Here is a 20,632-nt window from a genome sequence, read left to right as displayed (position 1 = left end):
TCAGAGGGCAAGCAGTCGTGAAAAAATTCACAATGTCTGCAAGTAGCCTCTTTAGACTCTGCCTTTTTTGACTGCTTCTTCTCTGACTTGGGCCTTGACAACAGTTGTCAAGGAGGGCAAATCCAGTCTATATTGTACAGATGGTTGGCACAGCAAAAAAAAACCTTATGGTAATTTTCATTACAAATTGGGTGTTTTTGAAAACTTTCCTGCCACTTATATATAATTTATGTGTGCAGCTGTAAGGTTATTTTTCTTGTCTTAACATGTTCTTTTTTTAGTTTTAACTTAAAGAGCACTAATGGTAACTTAATTAATATCCTACTGTATAAAAAACTGTCATTGTACTGACGTCGCACAGTTCACGTGAGAAACCACATTCGAAGATTTCTTTTTAACTATACAAGTTGTTAGCAATTAGGTAAAAGTACAGCCTTGATAATCCTGGAGGATTATATCGTATTAAACAAACTTAAAATCATGAACAAGACACCTGTGATAGGTAGTTCAACGAAGAAAAAAATTCAAAACCAATGCGATAATCTTCGAATTATTCAATAAGCACTTTTGAAATCAAAAATACAGAAAGCTGTATTAAACAGGGTATTACATGAAGACATCTGCTCGGCGGAAATTAGATTTAAAGCAAGATATAAACGAAAGAGAGAAGAGGGCACAACAAAGCATCATTCCACTTTTGCTAAGAAGGCCAAAAGCAAATATACTGTCGCTACACAACAATCGTTGGAAATTTGAATAATTTTGAATCAGAACGACTTTCGATTTAAAACAAAAGCGAAAGAATCAATGCATGGAGAGTATTTTAGTGTTGAAAAGTTTACTGGTATATTTTCCGATGGTCTCGTGTTTTGGCTGATTTGCAAAGCGTGCAAATCTTGTCAACTGACTCCTGGGAATTGAAGTTTGAACATCGTCTTAAATGAACAATGAAATCATTCCTTAAAGTCAGTGGTAATTGTATTGAATATTTCAAAAGGTCCTCATAAATAATTCTAATTCGATCATAAATAAAGACAGGGTGAGTTTGGCTATTTTTTCTGACATAACAACGTGGCTCAAACGTCGGAACATCAAGTTAATCACAAGTCATTTCTATGGTCCATCAGCTGATTGATAAAAGATAGCATTCAAAGGTAAAAACAATACCGCTTTCCACCTACCTTTTGTGCACTGTCTCTTTTCACTTCGACACTCTCCATTTCTTTAAGCCGGTGTTCGTAAATACCCCTTAGTTCTTCTCCGAGGTCACTATCTAAATCGTCATCATCTAAGTCAAAATTCAGAGGTTTTCGAAGCGGATCGTCGAGCAGTTCTCCCCTCTGAGTACTCATTTGCAAATCTCTATTTCATTGGACCGGGATTTTGGTAGTTTATATGCCAAATAAAGGACAATTATGACCTTTTAAAGTGTGGCTTTTAAGAACGTTCAGCCATGGAACATTTGATGAGGAAGCCAATGCAGTGCACAGAAACGAACGCGTTGGGAAAAGGACGCGCGAATACTAGTTTTTGATTGGTTAACCGTTGACAGGGGCTTCTTTTGTTTCCATGCCAAATAAGGTAAATTGATTGTTTACCTAATATATAAGTGGAAAGCGCGCGGAAGTAAAGACAAATTCCAAACAAAACAAAAAAGAAAAAAGAAATGACATGTTCCTAGTTTACAACGTACAAAAAGATTATTACTTCGAAAATATTTAGATTAATACCCTCTTTAAATTCGTTTGGCAACTTGGTCGAATAAATAATTTCCGAGTCGAGAAATCTAATTGTCGTAAACTTTGTTATTACAGTAAATGTTTTTTTACCCAAAAAAGATTAACAGTGAATCATTATTTCATAAAAGATATAAACAATTAGTACAAAAATTCAAGTAGGATGAATAAATTATCTCTGTGAGTGACGTTGAAGCCCTTAAAATGTTGACACCTCAGTTCAAGTAATTACATTTTTTTACTACTGTTATTCGGTGTTTTGTATCAAAATTCGTTAAGCAACAACTTCCTAACACATTAAACTAATTTTCTAAGGTATTTTGCAAATGTTTTGGTCATATATGAACCTGTTTTCGTTCTTTTTCGTTTCCAGCTCAAAGTTGGTTTAAAACTCAAGTGGGTTCAATAAATTATCGCTGTAAGTGACGCTGAAGCCACTAAAGTGTTGAAAGTTCATTTTACTTTCTTTTTTTTTTTTCATTCCCAATCTCATTGACCCCAATAAACGTCCCCCAAGATTATAATATGAGTTTTTACTAAATACAAAGAACATTTAACTCTCCGGATAGTGAATGATTTTTCTGTAAGAGGTATTTTCTTTCCAAGGAGAACAAAAGGACAAAAGGCGTGGCTATAATATATACAAAGCTCAAGTATTAAATGGCCCCAATAACTTTCAGGAAAAGAAAACGAATCTTTAAACGTATAATACACACTACTATCAGAAAGAGCAAGCAGAAATATTTATTTTAGAAAATCTTATTGCTGTAAATTAAAAAGAATTTCTTAGGAATCAAAGTTACTGTCTAGCCTCGTTCTGGTGTTTTTCACATTTTGAAATTTTCCTTGAAAATTTAATATTTTTACTTCAAACTTTCTAGCTTTTTTAAACTATGATTTTAATTCAGTTCTAAATTAAATTAAGAAATTTAAAAAATATGATAATATTGCATTCGGTCATTCATTGCAACTAATCTGCAGCAGGTTATGCATTGCAACCAATCTGCAGGCTGTGACGTCACGTTCACCCCAGGAATATTTATCGTGCGCGTCATTATGGATAAATTATTCGTCTTTGAAAGAAGAGTAGTATGATTATCTGTGTAGTTATCTCGTTAATTCTTGTAGCTTCTGGTGTATCCAATGAACAAGCTATTTCCCAGCCTTTCGCTCCCATCTCCTGCAAGACAGGTTTGACGTCACTCTTGATCATTTCTACTCTTTTTGTCGCACCCTGTGAAAGAAACCCAAATGAATATGCCGACACCTGATATATTCATCGTGTATTTAATTCCTGAAAGAAAGGTCTAATGGGTAAGGAGAGACAGGGGTGTCGACTATTACTTAGGTACCTAGTAGACAGGAAAATATACCGACACTTGATATATTCATGGTGCTTACCGGCAAGACTGATCTAACGAGTAAGGACAGAGGCAGGGGTTTCTTCCATAATACTAACAAAATTTGTAAATGCAAGCTCCGTCATTTCCCACTCATCATTTATTTCTAGAGTCACTCTTGCCCTGACTTTGATAAGAATTTTTTTTTTTTGAAGGTCACAAGATTATGGTGTTAAATAGACTAACAATTAATATTTGGATTCTGGTATTTGTGGTGTCAAAATTTTAAATGGGGATCCTAGAATCTTGTGACTTATCTGACAAGGGTAGACATAAATTTGTTGATTGGTCTTCCTGTGGTATTGACACTTGCTGACGAATACGGTTTTCCGTGAAAAATAACGTGGGCTCAAGTAAATATCAAAGATGGCGTTTCTTTATTTAAGAGCCCGCGCGCGTCCATACAACAGGAAGACCAATCAATTAAATTATGTACCACAGGAAGACCATTCAACAAATTTATTTTTGGAGTGCTCTTTTTATCTGACATTATTGGTCACCTCATAGATATGTTTATGCGCAACAATTGTTCCTTCGTACACTGGTGATGAATCGTCGATTCTCGTCTTTTCTTTCTCAAAAAACCAAAATGAATTCAGTCTGTTTTTTCCTGTTAACAAATAAAACCGAGTTAACACTGTTACAGATAAATAACAGACCATAGACAAAGTGAGACTCCCAATAAATATTTAACATGAAAAGTCTACAGAACCTTGCGGCATAGCCAGTGTACAGCCGCTTCCCACCCCTACACCGTTTTCCTCGTAGGGGGGAGGGGTGGGAAGCGGCTGTACAAGGGCAATTGCGACAATGCACTTGTGGACTTCAATTGAAGGACGAAATTGTTTACATTTCAATACGTATTACTTTCTTCTTAACAAATCGAAGTCAGTTTTCTATGGGTCTGTACTGTAATCGAACATGAAATGACGTCAAAAATGATCCAAACTCAAGTGGAACCACGAGCGCAGCGACAATGGTTCTAAGCCAATCAGCGCGCGAGAAATTTCCAAGTAAAAAGTGGAATCGATAATACCTTTGATCCAATTACAGCGCGCAAGATCATTGCTTATCCCATGAAAACGCTAGGCTGAAATATTATCGTCACAGCCACGGTACGGCACTTGTACCGAGTGTTTTTCTCAATCATACGATATTAATTTTGAGATGTTCAATACTTTTACTTACCTGTATCGTACTGTATGATTCCGACTAACTTCCAGCCCTGATTTAAGTGTGTTAAAAAGAACTCCGCGTAGTCGAACAAGACAGAAACCTCCTGGTTGTTCCGAAACCCTTTAACCCGGTATGGAATGAGGGTGGTGACTATTTGATAAATAAACATCGCTGGAAGAGGCATGCGAGGGACCTCCATGAATACATCAGCAACTGAAACTGGAATCATGAAATGATTATACAAACCTTGAAAAGATTTTATCAATTTGAAAAACTAGATGATTTTAAATATTTGCATGTTTCCTTGCCTGCCTGTCTGTCTGTCTGTCTAACTGTGTCTGTCTGTCTGTCTGTCTGTCTGTCGGCATGTCATGTCATGTCAGCCCATCTGTCTATCTGTCTGCCTTTCATTTAGAAGACATTAAATTCACCATACATTGCAAAGGTGAAGCCCAAAAAATATACAACTGACCAACCTGTGTTGAATCTCAACTTTGGATCAAAAAGGTCGGTGTCCGAAGCTAAGGTTTGGTCTAGACTTCCCACCACTGTTATGCACATGATTCTACCGCCCTGTGATGAATACTGAGCTATCTGCAAAAACAATGACGGTGGCAATAAGTAAACGATCGAACAGTTAGGAATATACTACCTCAAACGTGAAATAACGTTTAAACCATGATGCGCAATGTTTGCCTACACTGAAATAACTGTTTGACGATGCACATTAGCATCCAGTGATTCATAGAACATTTGCCGCCAACCGGTTGGCTCAGTTGGTGGTCCATGTTGTATAATTTTTTTATTCTATATTTCTCTTCGTAAGCAAGTAAATCCGGTGAAGAAATGTTCAAGGTAAAACGTTTGCAAAACGTTAACGTTTTCGGAGCGTAGCTTCTTTATCAGACGTGATCGTTAAATGACAAATAAGCGGTAAACCGCGGGGCACCTGCACACATTTGTATAAATGTTGGTGTCATATTGTTGCCACCTTCAGTTGGTGGAGCATCAGACTTTCGTGCGGGAGATCGTGGATCGAGTTCCGGCCGGACCAACACTCAGGGTCTTAAAATAACTGAGAAGGTGCTGTCTTGGTAATAACAACTACAAATGGTTAGACCTTTACGTGGCTCGGACCAATGTGTCTCGAAAGGGACCCAGTGTCGTTTGCAAGCAACACAATTGCAGCAGGTCTAATCCAGAAATACTGCGCACAAAAAAATTCACGACTGTAATATAGTTAACAAAGTTGCGACTGTTGTGAGTAGTAATGCTAGCAAGAAATAGGTAGCATTTCTTCATTTATAGTCAAAACGCTTTTACCAGGCTTTAGAATTCTTCGAGGAGGACTTAAGGTGCTGACACACTGTGCAACATTGCACGCAATGTTGCATGCAATTGATGCTGCGAGGCATGTCACACGACGCAATTTGTTGCACGCAGCGTTGCTGAAGTAGAAAACTAACTTACTTCAGCAACATTGCCTGCAACATTGCCCGCAATGTTGCACCGTGCGTCCGTGCCTGTAGGAACTCGAAAGAGTTTTTTGGGGGAAAAGTATATTTCCCACGAAAACATTAGCATTAATTGCACTTACTTTTTCCAAAATATCAATATTTTGAGTAACTGTGCCTTTCATACCAGATTGAGTGCCTTCAGCACCAGATGTAATGTTTTTCACAACAAATACACATTCTGCTCTTCTCGATGTGCAGCTTGCTTCTGTACTGGATGTCGATGTAGAGCCTTCAGATGTAGTTGCCCCGGTTACAGAAGTATTTTCTAATTCTATAACAACGGATTTTTTAAATTTTGTTCTCGATATTTGTTTGATGAGGATCTTAAAGGCCATCATCATCGATGTTTCGATTCGCAAATCGTACTCTACTCCTCCATCAGCTTGATATCTGGAAAAAATCACAAATTCTTTGCAATAGGAGAGCCCAGTGACAATGTGGCAAGGCACGAAGCTACAGAAGACACGCAACATCGAGGAGAATTTAGTTTCGGTCCCAGATCCTCAAGGGCCCTCTCCACTAATGATGGCTGAGAAGGAGACTAGCGTTCATAAAACTCCTTCAATAATTGCCTCGCTAACAAACACCAATTATAAGATAGATTTAGTGTCACTTTTTGAAACTTTGAACGAATAAGACTCATACAGAGACTTAAGCAGGCGTTTTGTATTGCTCTCATAAAAATTTTTGAACGATTTTGCTCGAGCGTGTCTCTGTCCTCCGTTATAAACACGGTAGCCAGCCAATCAGCGCGAGCGTTATATCTCCGATATTTTATACTTACTTACTTGTTTAGTATTGGTGCAAGTCTTATAACAGCTCGATGTTTGAAAAGAAAAGCTGGATCATTTGTGGCTGTTGGTACGAGGTTGAACGAAGCGGTTATCGCATTCCCTACCCCATAATGTTGATTTAACCCCGTGTAAAGAAAGTCGGAGCGGATATCTGCCGTCAGGATCTCAGTATATATATCACCAAGAGGTTCAAAACGGAATGCTGAAAACAATCAGACAGAAAAAGTTGCTACAGGACCATGCATTTATAATCTATGGGTAGGAAGAGCTATGTGAAACCATAAGGAAACCATTATGAAGAATCTTTTGTGAAATTCATCCAACATGGCGGTGGTGAAAACCACCAACAGGGTTTTTGTATGATGGCGTCACTTGACTCCCACTAAAGGATTGGTCATCGACTGGGCATCCATCGAGTTTTGGATGCATGCGGGAGGCTGCTGAACACGAAGGAAGCGTAAGTGAGTGCTTAAGCAACCGATCAAGTGTACCCAAAATTCGATGGATGCACGCTAATCGATGACCAATCCTTCTTATAGCATAGCAAAAGCGTAAAAAATATTCGTTAATCGAGAAAAATTCAAATATTTTTTATGACAAAATCTGAATTACATAGCGCGCGCTACTCAACTGATGTCAGCGTGCACCATCGGATAACTGCGTAAGAGTTACCATGGTTATGGACGGGACTGCCATGGGATTTAGGCCAAAGTTCTATTACGTATGGCACCCCAAGATTGGAGCCGCCGAACCCGCCCTGTTTCTCCTTCAGTTTGTTGTTCAAAGCGCATCCTTCTGTTTCGATACTGTAGCGGATTGTATCTATGAGCGGGAAATGATGCTTCTTGGCATTCAAAGGCACGTAGTCAAGATCATTGTTTGCGGCAGTTACGTTAGCATAAAGGACTTGAAACTCTGGTGGAACGTGAAACGTCAGTTGACCAGTAAAAAAATCTTTTAAATTAGTGAAAAAGAATCGCAAAAAAGTCCAAGTAGTAGAAAAACAAAAGAATATTTGCGCTTGGTGAGAAGGTTTGTAAAAGGTAAAGTAAAATACAGGAAAACGATGAAAACGTGGTCACGTGGTCACGTTTGCCGTTTGCGGGGAGGGGAAAAAGTCAATCTAAAACTCTCTAATGGCACCAATGACCATACGCACTGTCCGTTCTTCAACGGACAACTCTAAAATGTGTTTTTGACATACAGCATGGAACAGATACTGATTGTTGAAAATTGTAAATGTCTGTCTTAGAATAAATGCACCTAACTACTAAAAAAAACTTATCGTTTTCACCGTCCACACGTATCCGTTTTCGTAAGATTTGCGGACACGTGTGGACGCAACCCGTATCCGCAAAAAAAAAAAAAAAAAAAAAAAATTGCGGATACAAAAATTTCCGGATACGTGTTGACGGGGCCTAAGAATCTGGGTTTTCCGGTTTGTGTGTTACCAGAGACTTCGAGTTTTTGGGTGAGTAGGGTCTGGGTACTAGAATGATGTGAGAATCTCCCGCCTATTTTCTTTAGTTTTATGACATTAAGCATTGTGTCACTCCTTCTGAAGCTAATGCTTCTTTTTAAATTTTCTCTGGTTATTATTCTTATAATAAGGTTCTCATGTCATATGTTATGTCTTTTTTTGATCCTGCATCTGCTCGGATATTAAATCTCTTATTGTAGACAATTTCTACAGATAATTAAAAGGAAATTCGTACGTCTAATCAAGTAGAATGCTGCTAACGCTGTTTGATACTGAATCTGCTGTCAGATTGGGCTAGCTGTGGTATGTGACAAAGGTTAGAAAAAACCTAAACAAAAAGTGTTTCCAAGGACTAGTCAATTGCGAGCTGCAAGGATAGCACTTATACGATGATTTTTATGATGATTTATGATGATTTTTATAATTTCTAAGGAGACATGAAAAAGCAATTCCTAAATGCATAAAATCGTTTATTCTGAAGGAGGTTTGAGATCTTCTATTGTTTCAATGGCTGACCACATTGGTTTTTACTTTCAACCTTTTAATGCATTTTGAGGCCCTTCTAGTTTAGTTGTGTGGATACCTCTAAAGGCCGGTTTAGACGGTACGATTTTCTAGCCTACAACTATTGTATACAACACGCTCGCATCTGTCGTAGGCGAGATGTAGGCTTGATTGACACGCTACGACTCGAGTTGTAGGATGGCGCGAGCGTGTTGTGTACGATAATTGTAGGCGAAAATCGTGCAGTCTAAACCGGCCTTATTAAGGGTGTCAAGACAATAAGTTATCGAGTGAGGTAGCTGTGGCCTTAAAAGTTAGCGATCTGCGCTGCCCAGTGGGGACTTCGGGAAAAAAGTACCGGGTATGCATGTCGGAAATTTTCAAAAAGGCCCCTAAAAGATACCGGAGGTCTTTAAAAAAGGGCGTGCCTGAGTGATTTTTAACCCCTAAGAGATACCACAACAAATAATATTAAATTTTATATAAAAAGCGCCTAGGATAAGCCATATCGATGCGCGCTTCTCTTCTTTACCGACCCCTAAGAGATACCAGAAAATGCTGATTTTCAAAAATTCGCATTTAACACCCTAAAATATACCAAATCGCGAATTTTTACCCCTAAGAGATATGACGCGCATCCCCGGAACTTTTTTCCCGGAATCCCCCCCCCGACCCCCCCCCCCCCCCCCCCCCCCCCCCCGACCCCCATTGCTGACAGTATGAAGTTTCTTAAAAACTTTGTCATGTTAAATGTGCATGATCTCAAAGTCATTTAAAACTAGTAATAAACATGACTGAACATTAAATAAAATCTTCTGTAAAATGAATAATAAGAATTCGATAATTTAATCAGGAAGTCCAAAGATTATCTATGAATATTAATTGGTTATTATTATCAACAGGTGTTGTAGAGCAGCTATAAATTACCTTCTGAAACCTTAACGTTGATGATTGTACAAGTTGCGTACGAGCAAAAACCTACTGCAATAATAATATCATAGTACTATTGGTCATCAAGATCATCAGGTGTGGGAGAGCAGCTGGATATTACCTTCTGAAACCTTAACGTTAATGATTGTACAAGTTGTGCTCCAGCACAAACCTACTAAAGCGTACTAGCGTTTCTCCTTCTAACAAACAAGGTAAGCTGTATTTCCTCAAAATGACAACTGGTTGTAAGTCTTCTAATCTTCTTCAAATATTTCATTGTATTTTAACAGACATCATCGAGATAATAAGTTTTTACAACGAACATGAACAATTCAACACAAGGAAATATAACCTCCCATTCGACACATCCAAATCCTATTCATATTCTAATAACCTTGTATTCTATTCTACTTGCCTGGTCTCTTCTTGGTAACGTACTCGTTATCGCTGTCGTGTATTGCAATCAAAACTTAAGGACAAATATAAACTACTTGATTGTCAATATGGCTGTATCAGACTTACTAGTTCCGTTAGTAGCAATGCCATGGTCTATTTGGAATTTTGCGACAAAGTCTGAATGGTTAGTGGACGGTCCCCTTGGTGAGGCACTGTGTAAACTGTTTCCCTTCCTCTTTCATATATCACCACTTGTATCATCTATCAGCCTGGTTATCATCGCCTTTCAAAGATTTATCGCTGTTGTTTATCGAAATCGACGACAGAATTTAAGTCGTAAAACAAGATGGATTGCAATCGCTTTCCCTTGGATCGTAGCCATGGCTATCTTCTCTCCATTCTTTTGCGCCTATCGTCTGATAAATGTATGGGGCTACACGAAGTGCGACTATTCATGGTCACCAGCATTTGACAATTGGAGAGCTGAAATGATATTGATTTGCATACAAACTGCGGTGGGCTTTGTTATACCATTCATCATAATCATAATCTTGTATACTATAATAGTTTATGAACTACATAAAAGCTTGTACAATGTCATGAACTTGATGCAAAAAGAAACTATACGTTCTCGACAGAGGAGAAACCGACGAATATTCAGCATGTTAATAACTATAGTCGTAATGTTTACCATCTGTTGGTGTCCTTTAAAGGTGTGTGAAATGCTGTACTATAGCAATCACCATTCACTATTGTCAATGGACCATGACACTTTTGGTAAAATGTACAATTCGTTTCTATATATGTGGCTCCTTCTAGCGGCTATCAATCCCAGCATCTATTTTGTGTTTCTGAGGGACTTTAGACAAGGACTAAAGAGTCTATGCTGCAGGAAAACTACAGCAGAAAATGAACTGATACCAAGACGACCCAGAACACCAGGTGGAGATAGTAACCAGGACCCAACATGCACTAGATGCACCAGAACATCAGGTGGAGATAGTAACCAGGACCCAACATGTAACCACCTCACATCAATACCGCTTCAGTCTAGGATGAACATCAACACTATATACACCAGAACATAAACCAAGAGGAATTGCAAAAAATCAAATTTAACATATTCGATATTTTAGCTATGAGGATAAACTCTGCTCAGTAAGTTAACGAGCTGAAGAAGACACGTCTGCGTAGAAAAAAGTTTTTAATAGGCCTATGTGTAAAAACAATTAACTTGCATTGTTAAGTCTAACGTGTTTTCGTAGGTTGGAATCATTTACAAAATTTAAGACGCTTCCTCTACCATGAAGTAATACACTTATGATATTCCGTGTACCCTACTATACATATTGAACAAAATTCAATGAAGGTTAAAAGGTTTAAATGCTTAAAAGTGCAAAAATCATCGTCAGACGAAGAACAAGGGTGATAACTCAAAACATTGAAAAAGAGGGGGAAAAAACACAGCGTATACATATAAGTACATACAGTCAATGTCATTAACGTTGTCTACCGAAAAAAGACATTTACACATTTACTCATTAAGACTAAAAGATATATCACGTGTTTCATTATGCATTCTTTGCCTTGTGTGCGTCAGCCTGAACTTTAAATGTAAAATTCAACTCGTGAATCGAAAATCCAGAATGCCCTGACCATTTAGTGAGGATTTAAGATGGAGAATGGTATTTCAGCATTTGTTTTGACAGAACCTTCGAGGAAACACATGATATTTCTTTTAGTCTAAATGTGTAAATGTCTAAATGTCTAAATATGTTAAACGAGGAAGTTGTTATCTTAATTGATTCTGTATAGTATTTGTAAAAATCAGTCACTCCTTTTGAAGTTAAATTTTCTTTTTCCTCTGATTATTATTTTTACGATGAGGTTCTAATCTCATATCTTATGTCTTATTTTGATCATGCATCTGCTCGGATATTATATCTCTTATTGTAGACAATTTCTAAAGATAATTAAAAGGGACTTCGTTCGTCTAATCAAGTAGAATGCTGCTAACGCTGTTTAATACTGAATCTACTGTCAGATCGAACTGAAAATTGAACTCATTTTGTCTGCCCACCGCTCAGCTGTACGGGGAGAGGGGAATGAAAATAGAGTATGCAGTTTGCTTACACGGTATAGTAGTAACGCTAATGACTGGCTAGCCAGAAAGAAATAATAAAAGCCATGCCATGTTTTTTGTACTGTTTAATAAACCAATGATGGCTACGAAAGCCGTGAACAACGATAAGAAAAACCCTTTCAACTTCAGTTTCCTGTGACTAATTGTTAATCACTTTGATAGTAATATGTCTTGACTAATACTTGACCAATTGATAAAGACTAATTACCAACAGTTAGATCATTGGACTAACATTAAATAAATAATAATTCAATAATAAAAAGCAGACAAATTGTCTTCATTTTGTATTTTTCTGGAGGATACTGAACAATGTGTTACACCTAAATGTACATTTTTCGTGTTAATAACTGTTTCAAATTTCTCTCCTCGTTTTGTATAGGCGGTTAAGAAGGCTATTGTCAAACTTTTAAACAAGTAAAATAACTGATACGAAAAAAAAGATCGTGAAATTTAGTAGTCTTGATTGGGCTAGCTGTGGTATGTGACAAAGGTTAGAAACTAAACAAAACGTGTTTCCAAGGACTAGTCAATTGCAAGCTGCAAGGATAGCACTTACATGATGATTTTTATAATTATTTGGTAATAATTTCTAAGGAGCAATTCCTAAATGCATAAAATCGTTTATTCGGAAGGAGGTTTAAGTTCTTCCATTGGATCAATGGCTGACCACATTGGTTTTTACTTTCAACCTTTTAATGCATTTTGAGGCCCTTCTAGTTTAGTTGTGTGGATACCTCTAAGGGTGTCAAGACAATAAGATTATCTAGTGAGGTAGCTGTGGCCTAAAAACTACTTGCTTCTGTACTAGATGTCGATGTAGAGCCTTCAGATGTAGTTGCCCCGGATACAGAAGTATTTTCTAATTCTATAACAACGGATTTTTTGAATTTTGTTTTAGATATTTTTTTGTAAAGGATCTTAAAGGCCATCATTATCGATGTTTCGGTTCGCAAATCGTACTCTACTCCTCCATCAGCTTGATATCTGGAAAAAATCACAAATTCATTGCAATAGAAGAGCCCAGTGACAATGCGCGGCAAGGCACGAAGCTGCGAATGTTGTGGGCGTAGCGTTTCTGTGTTTTGGCGTTAAATCTACAGCATAACAATAGAACAATATACTAATAACAATAACTTCTGATACCATGTTCCGACAACAGTTATTATGGTTACTAGAGATTACCTCTGGATCGTTCTTTCTGATTATTCTGTGAGGTTGAAACACTCATGCATGAACTGACCACAAGCACACATAAATTACAATGAACATTGTAAGAACTGAAGTAGCGTGTCCATCGATCTTGATGAGCCCCAATGGATCACAAGCATGACGAGGACCAGAATGTCATACACCAATTTAAATTCAAGAAGAGAAACCCCAAGTGGACCAAGACTTTCCCGGTCACTGGCAAAGGTACCCTGTTCTTCAATATTCATCAAACCTCGTCATTCCAGCTGATTGTGCGTCCAGGAACAGTGGATTTGACGCAGGGAGAATCATGGATTGGTCTCAGTGTTGGCAAAAACAGGGTTTCTTTTCTTGCGAAGAGAAACCACCAACCTAACGTTCAAAAATTACGCGATGAAACTTCGCACGAGTATTTTGGCGAAAGTGTAGGCATTGAGCACGACAGGCTTTGCACGTATTGGTTGAGCTATGACAGAGACCGAATGGTGGTCAAGTACGGCAAAGGATACTGCATGGAAACGACGACGATCCTTGAATACAGTTTCAAGCAAACTAAAGAAAATCAACTGGCATTCTTCGATCCATCGGTTAACCGGAAGGTTGAATTTTACACCAAGAAAGTCCGCGACGTCAACATGAACGCTATAGGCAGCGTAGAACCTGAGGTAGAATTTGATCCGGTGCCCCTGGTGTACGATATGCAGCCCTTAGTGAAGGATAGTACTAAAGCTAATTTTTTTTACTTGGATGACGGCAGATATATGTATTCTAGCTGTCTTCCACCAGAGTGTCAAGTCCTTTATGCTAACGTTACTGCTGCAGACATTGATCTTGACTACGTGCCTTCGAATGCCAAGAAGTATCATTTCCCGCTCACAGATGCAATCCGCTACAGTATAGAAACAGAAGGATGTGCTTTGAACAACAAACTGAAGGAGAAACAGGGCGGGTTCGGCGGCTCTAATCTTACATATCTTCGCATCACACTGGGAAAAGAATACAGTACTTGTCCTGGGGTGCCATACGTAATAGAACTTTGGCCTAAATCTCACGGCAGTCCTGTACACAACCATGGTAACTCTTACGCAGTTATCCGCGTACTGCATGGTGGACTGACCATCTACTATTACAACAAGATGACGGAAGGTGGCGATGAGGATAAGCAACTGAATGAGAACCCAAGTAACGATGTCAAGGAACTTGGAAAACAATACGTGAAGAAAAGAGATGTGACGTGGATGTCCCCAAGATGGTACCAGACGCACAGTTTGCACAATAACACTAAAGACTTCTGCACGACTATTCAATGCTACGCATACGGTGAGAAGGATAACACGCATTGGCCGTATTTTGATTACTTGGATAGCCAGAGTAACATTGGCGAATTTAAACCGGATTCGGATTTCGGGTTTAAAGAAATGTTCCGCATAGTCATGAAAGAGTACGCAGCTTACAGAAAGAAGACCAGAATTGGACTCAAATATGCTAACATGAACTCGAAAACCCTAAACCTGCCAAAGATTGACAAATCACTAAGTAATGACAATGATTACAATACGGGTATGGATAAGGGAAACCGAATGGTCACTAAGTACATACATTCTTCGTAATTCCTGTCAATTTTTTTTCAAGCATTTTTGAAATGTCTTCAGTATATTTCGCTCCCCTGGTCCATAAATTATTTTTCTTTTCTTGAGTATGTTCTGTTTTGTTTGTTTTTGAGGTTTTCTTGTTGTTGTTTTTCCCTTTTGTTTTCATTGTGCTAACCGAGGAGGAGGTGCCCGCGCCATTGTAAATTCATTCCGAATGGTTAGTCCCACCGTGGGTAACTCGGATGACCATGTATGGGCGGTCACGTCCCTAAACAACTAGGACCACGAGTTTATCAGTTGAATTACTGTCAAGTTTTATCCTCTAAACAGTTTTTTAAAGACCCTTGAAAACCTACTAACGTACTCATACTAGGTGGAAAGAAGTCTATTGAGATTGCAAGGCATGAAGCATTGTCTATGCGTAATTCTATATACAATTCATTCCAAAATACATATAAACAAAAAGGTTATTTATGATTATCAACAAATTAAACAAAACTTTTCTGAAATCGGCAATGATTGCGTGAATCTCTTGGGATACATCGGCCTAATTGGTTATAGTATATCTATTACAACATCACAAGAATACTGGACACGACATTGACTGGGACTCTGCCACATGTATTACATATAGCACCAACTACCGTCAACGCCTTAGGCTTGAAAGCTGGTATAAAAACTTAGAACAAAAACCGCAAAAGTCGACAATCACCGGCGCCTTACAATAGACTTATTCACGACCTCAAACGAAAGACTGCGACTTGTAATAACACTCACGCATCTTTACATAACAATACCGACTAATTACCGACCGAAACAGAGGTATAATTACCATCAACTGCTTCTCGTTTTCTCACTGGACTCTGAAGATAACTTTCGCTCAGGTTGTCGAAACGTCAGTCACCACCAACAACAGTCTTTCTCAAGACTAACAGTTGATAGATAGATAATTTGTTTTTTTTACAAATTATCTATCTATCAACTGTTTTACTGAAAACACCGACGCAGTTTACACTAGTTTTCACTAGTTTTCCACCTTTCTCAAGACTACACTCACCCGGACGATCACACTTCACAACAAACTTCAACACTTGGATTTAAACCATTTCATATTGTTATAATTATAGAATACCCCGCAAATCATATGCACTTAATGACCCTGGATTCTATTGTTCTATATCTTCTATTGTTGTTTGTAATTACTCAACTTGTGATCCACAAAACTATATAACTAGCTAAAAACTAGTGTGAGCTGCGCTGTTGTTCCTCTTTTACTCCGACGAAGGACTAGCGTCCGAAACGTCAGTAAGTTTTTTCATCTTTTCACGGTGTATAATTTACCTTTTCATCATTACTGATCCACAAAACTACTAGAGCCACGAACATTCTCGAAATATTTACCACTAAAAGCTATTTTATTTAATCTTAAGAAAACAATAAAACAGTTGACCTCCTGATAACAATAAAAACAAAGAAACAAAAGAAAAAGGACATAACGTTCTGGTAATTAATGGTGAGGTCGTGACGCTCTTTTGCTTCAGTGAAGCGAGCGTTTCAAGGCGTAGCCATTTAGTGGTTGCTTTTTCACTTTTGATGGTTCAAATAGAGGAGTTCTTGACTGCAGATTACCACAGTATATTTGCGTTACTTTGAGACACAATGTTTCATCCAAAAATCGCAACAGTGTATTTTTAACACAATTTTCCATCCAAAGAGAAACGCCCTCGAAAATAACCCCAACCAAAAAAGTACATCGGGCATTTATAAGTCCAGGGATAATATGGTAGTTTTATGCTATTTCATCTAATCTTCCATCTCTTTAAGCAAGTGAATGGATGCAACATTCAAGTTTCAACAAAAGTTTCACCAATCTGTTCTGAAATAGCTGTTTATTATACTTTTAGGGTCGATATCCGTGTGATAAAGCCGTGAATAAAAACATATCAGTGAAGTGATACGATGTCACTTCACGGTAAACTGGAAACTGGAAACTTTGTCATTTTATCGACCCTAAATGTGTAATAACGCTCGTTCGCGATATGATATGAAAAACTGTGAATAAAAACGATATCAAGCTCTAAACATGTGATAATCTCTATATACCAAAAATGCATATGAAAGAGTGTTTCAGCCGATTTCCAAACAACTCGAGAAGTGAGTTGAAAAAACGAGGTGGAGGCGAGTTTTTTTTATCCAACTTCGAGGTGTTTGAACAGAAGATGCGTAAACTCTTTCAAGTGCTTGATATGGCTTCTCAAACTCTTAATAATTATTGGAGAAATTTAAAGCAAAAGCTGCTCAAATTTATGCTAATTAAGAACACATTTTCAAAACTCCTTCACGCTAGTGATTTTCTTTATTTTGTCCTCATGATTTATAAAGCAGTTTGAGAAAGGGCGGTTATTTCTGGCATTTCGTTCGAACCCTGAAACAACCTCTTGACTGATCTAGCACTGATCTACATGTACATGTCCAGGCACGGTTTACTCACAGATCGAATTAGAATTTAGCGCGTTAGGTTTATCAGAGGGAGAAAAACTGGAGAACCCAGAGAGAAAAAAACCTTCGAATGAAGGGATAGTCTTAACAAATTGATAAAAGGGTAAATTACACACCGTGAAAAGTTGAAAAAACTTACTGACGTTTCAGACGCTAGTCCTTCGTCGGAGTAAAAGAGAAAGAGGTGTTCTGTTATGGGATGGTCCGCTCTCGGTAGAGCTACTCGGGATCTTTATTCTATTATCTCTTCATTCTATACTCTATCTCTACTCTTCTGACTTAAACTAATTACATGAGCTCTATTTATAATAACTTCATGACAGGTGTCATCCTACAATCAATATGATATTATCGCTGTGCCTTGATTGGCTAATGGAAATAGTAAATTCCTGAGTGTGATATCTTATTAAGAATAATACGAGTGAAAATCATAGAACTAAATATAACTTAAACCAAAGATAATATGTGAATATATGGTAAATGTATAGAAAGGTCTACGAGGAATAATTATATCATAAGATTTAAAAGAATAGTGCTAAAATAACTAGGCAAAGGGGTAAAGAGTGTTTAGGGTGTAACCATAGGTGTACATGCTAATGGGAGGAGCTAGGTAGTTTACTTGTAAATTCAAAGCATACCATCATCTAAACTTGTACGTGATGGTAGCCTTACTGAAATCTTATATCGATATTTTCAATAACTAATTGATCGTTCTTTATCTTGTTTTCATATGATAAGAAATAGTAATTAGAAAAACTGATGTCTAGCTTAGTCTGTAAAAACATTAATTTTCTCTCTCATAACAGTTCTCATTGGTTTCTTTTGTCTTATTCTCATTATATAAACACTCCTTTCTACCACCTCTTTCTCTTTTACTCCGACGAAGGATGAGCGTCCGAAACGTAAGTTTTTTTCATCTTTTCACGGTGTATAATTTACCCTTTTATCATTACTGTTTCATTAGAAACCGCACCGACGCAGCTCACACTAGTTTTTAGCTAGTTATCTCTTCTTAAACTCTACTTACGTGTGATAGAAAAACAAGAAATCAAACCCAAGAACACAGAGATGAGAGACGCGTGATAAATGGCACACGTTTGACCCGTTCCCCAAGAATTACCCCCCCCCCTCCCCCAACCCCCCCGACATATATAAGAAAATCGTGCAAACACTTACAATCTGATGACGATACTTGGGCTTCTTCCCGTTCACATGTCTGCTTTAGGACGGCAGGAACACGCTTATTCGTGTTCTCTTGATGTTTTGATGGCTTTGCAATAGAAGTGCCCATGTTTAAATACTATAACGATTAATATAAACCATCAGTAAGTAGGGGTGTTTATATAGGGGCAGTGTTGCATATAGGGGTGTTCATATAGGGGCAGTGTTCCATATAGGTGTGTTCATATAGGGGCAGTGTTGCATATAGGGGTGTTCATATAGGGGCAATGTTGCATATAGGGGTGTTCATATAGGGGCAGTGTTGCATATAGGGGTGTTCATATAGGGGCAGTGTTGCATATAGGGGTGTTCATATAGGGGCAGTGTTGCATATAGGGGTGTTCATATAGGGACAGTGTTGCATATAGGGGTGTTCATATAGGGGCAGTGTTGCATATAGGGGTGTTCATATAGGGGCAGTGTTGCATACAGGGGTGTTCATATAGGGGCAGTGTTGCATATAGGGGTGTTCATATAGGGACAGTGTTGCATATAGGGGTGTTCATATAGGGGCAGTGTTGCATATAGGGGTGTTCATATAGGGGCAGTGTTGCATACAGGGGTGTTCATATAGGGGCAGTGTTGCATATAGGGGTGTTCATATAGGGGCAGTGTTCATATAGGGGTGTTCATATAGGGGCAGTGTTTCACATAGGAGTGTTCATAGGGATAGTGTTCCATATAGGAGTGTTCATATAGGGGCAGTGTTTCTACGGTGGCCGAGAGCGGACATAAAAAAGTCAAAATCAAAAATGATAAAAGTTCAAAAGTCAAAGTGATTTAGGACCATGTTACAAAGTGCGTTTGTCTTTTTAATCAATTTCCTCTTGTTATTTTGTCACAATACATTTTGACATTTCGTCTCAAGCGACTTTGTTGTCCAGCATTTTGTCATGAAAGACTTTCGCTTTTGACATTTCTCCGTTTGGCCTCCGACATTTTGTTTTCAGGCGATTTGTCAAACGACCAAAAGCAAAACAGCAAAACAAGTCAAACTCAGATTCAAAGATCCCAGGCGTTCCTCTTAATAAACAAAGGTAACCCACGCTATATAGGAAAAATACTGCAACCATACTACTACATTATTCCCATATATTAAGTGATATTGAAAAAAAAAGTTTTTCCTTGATATACACTTTAAAACGTGTGACAAGACCTTTAAAAGATGTCACAAGACGGATCGTGAAAAATGCGTTACAAGAGATCGTGACAATTGCGTGATAAAGGTACGCGCTTCCTATCCATAGACCTACAACCAAAACGGAGGGCAGAAAAAGGCCACCGCTAGTTAGAAGGGTACTAATGAAGGCCGGTTTGAGTAGACGTCCATCACGCAACGCTTCATCGGTACGTTCATAATTCTGGATTCTATCCTTTGATCTCGAGTGTATCCTTCCACCTGAATATGATGAAATGCTATGTAAATTCTTATCTAGTATACTCACGTCTAGCACTTAACAAAAAGACAGCGATTCAAGCCATTGCGAAGACGATGGAGAATACATCATTCCTTTTCCTATTTTCAAAAGCATCAAGAAGAAAATTAACTGGTAATCAAAATTACTCTTAGGAAACAGTCGACCACGATTCCTAGAGAACCTGTAAAAACAGGTTTAGACAGCTGTTTCACAATCCATCAGACAAACATCCAAGCAAATATTAAAAGATTTAAACACGACGACCTTGAGGTCAAATATGAGAAAACTGAGGCTTGAATTGAGCAATAATTTCACTTTATGAATAGAATAATCCGAGGGCGTAGAATGACGTCATTTTAAATACTTAGGTCATTTCCATGATTGCGTCACTTATTACAATTACCAGAATCCCTTGCCAACTTTATTTCATTTTGTTTACTTCTACTTCCAATCACTGATAATTCCATTTTTCTTATAAAGAAATTCAAATTTAAATAAGAAAGTTAATCTGCGAATCATTTTGGTAGTGGTACGACGCCATCATACAAATGGCATTTAAATTTAATTTATCTTGAGCGCAATGTTTGTTTTTTCCTGAAGAAATAGAAAACGCGCGCGCGTGCTGTGTGCTGTCATAA

The 20,632-nt window shown here is 38.0% G+C and overlaps 3 protein-coding genes and 1 long non-coding RNA gene across 5 annotated transcripts in view; 2 read left to right on the top strand and 2 right to left on the bottom strand.

Annotated features, from left to right (window-relative positions):
* Positions 1-1,498, bottom strand: part of LOC116292767 (uncharacterized) — a 57,012-nt gene extending 55,514 nt beyond the window's left edge. Inside the window, exon 1 of the mRNA XM_031700119.2 lies at positions 1,182-1,498. Within this exon, the coding sequence (XP_031555979.1) occupies positions 1,182-1,352 (171 nt within the window). The 5' untranslated portion in view covers positions 1,353-1,498. The remainder of the gene's footprint in view (positions 1-1,181) is intronic.
* A 420-nt stretch (positions 1,499-1,918) lies between these two features.
* Positions 1,919-20,156, bottom strand: LOC116292769 (uncharacterized). Of its 2 annotated transcripts, XM_031700121.1 has the most exons (8): positions 20,022-20,156; positions 18,532-18,655; positions 6,618-6,825; positions 5,910-6,219; positions 4,789-4,906; positions 4,325-4,531; positions 3,637-3,746; positions 1,921-2,970 (listed from the first exon to the last, which is right to left on the bottom strand). In XM_031700121.1, exons 2-8 carry the CDS (start codon positions 18,644-18,646, stop codon positions 2,791-2,793), a joined length of 1,248 nt encoding a protein of 415 aa, XP_031555981.1. In that variant the 5' UTR covers positions 18,647-18,655; positions 20,022-20,156; the 3' UTR covers positions 1,921-2,790. The 2 variants fall into 2 exon arrangements, with proteins under 2 accessions (XP_088890813.1, XP_031555981.1); XM_089034687.1 differs by lacking the exons at positions 18,532-18,655; positions 20,022-20,156 and adding an exon at positions 7,255-7,387 and having other exon boundaries at positions 1,919-2,970.
* Positions 9,838-11,297, top strand: LOC116292771 (neuropeptide Y receptor type 6-like). Its single transcript, XM_031700122.2, has one exon. The coding sequence runs from the start codon at positions 9,861-9,863 to the stop codon at positions 11,019-11,021; it is 1,161 nt and encodes a 386-aa protein (XP_031555982.1). The 5' UTR covers positions 9,838-9,860; the 3' UTR covers positions 11,022-11,297.
* On the top strand, positions 19,855-20,093 carry LOC148909059 (uncharacterized). Its single transcript, XR_016120593.1, has 2 exons — positions 19,855-19,963; positions 20,046-20,093. It is a non-coding gene; the product is annotated as an uncharacterized LOC148909059 (long non-coding RNA).
* Positions 20,157-20,632: the final 476 nt, after the last annotated feature.

The sequence above is a fragment of the Actinia tenebrosa genome, unplaced genomic scaffold (genome assembly GCF_029948245.1).
Source record: "Actinia tenebrosa isolate PJP-AT-01 unplaced genomic scaffold, QUT_ActTen_1.0 PGA_scaffold2__45_contigs__length_23673736, whole genome shotgun sequence".
Taxonomy (NCBI): Eukaryota; Metazoa; Cnidaria; class Anthozoa; order Actiniaria; family Actiniidae; genus Actinia; species Actinia tenebrosa.
The sequence above is the reverse complement of the archived record's forward strand: the minus strand, read 5'-3'. Positions and strand labels throughout refer to the sequence as shown.

Excerpts from the sequence above, each read along its gene's own strand:
- LOC116292771 (XM_031700122.2), top strand. The coding sequence starts at position 9,861 with ATGAACAATTCAACACAAGGAAATATAACCTCCCATTCGACACATCCA.
- LOC116292769 (XM_031700121.1), bottom strand. The coding sequence starts at position 18,646 with ATGGGCACTTCTATTGCAAAGCCATCAAAACATCAAGAGAACACGAAT. Across the intron at positions 3,747-4,324 it reads AATCATACAGTACGATACAG|GAAAAAACAGACTGAATTCA; the intron begins GTAAGTAAAAGT and ends ATTTGTTAACAG. Across the intron at positions 2,971-3,636 it reads CGCATAAACATATCTATGAG|GGTGCGACAAAAAGAGTAGA; the intron begins GTGACCAATAAT and ends TTTCTTTCACAG.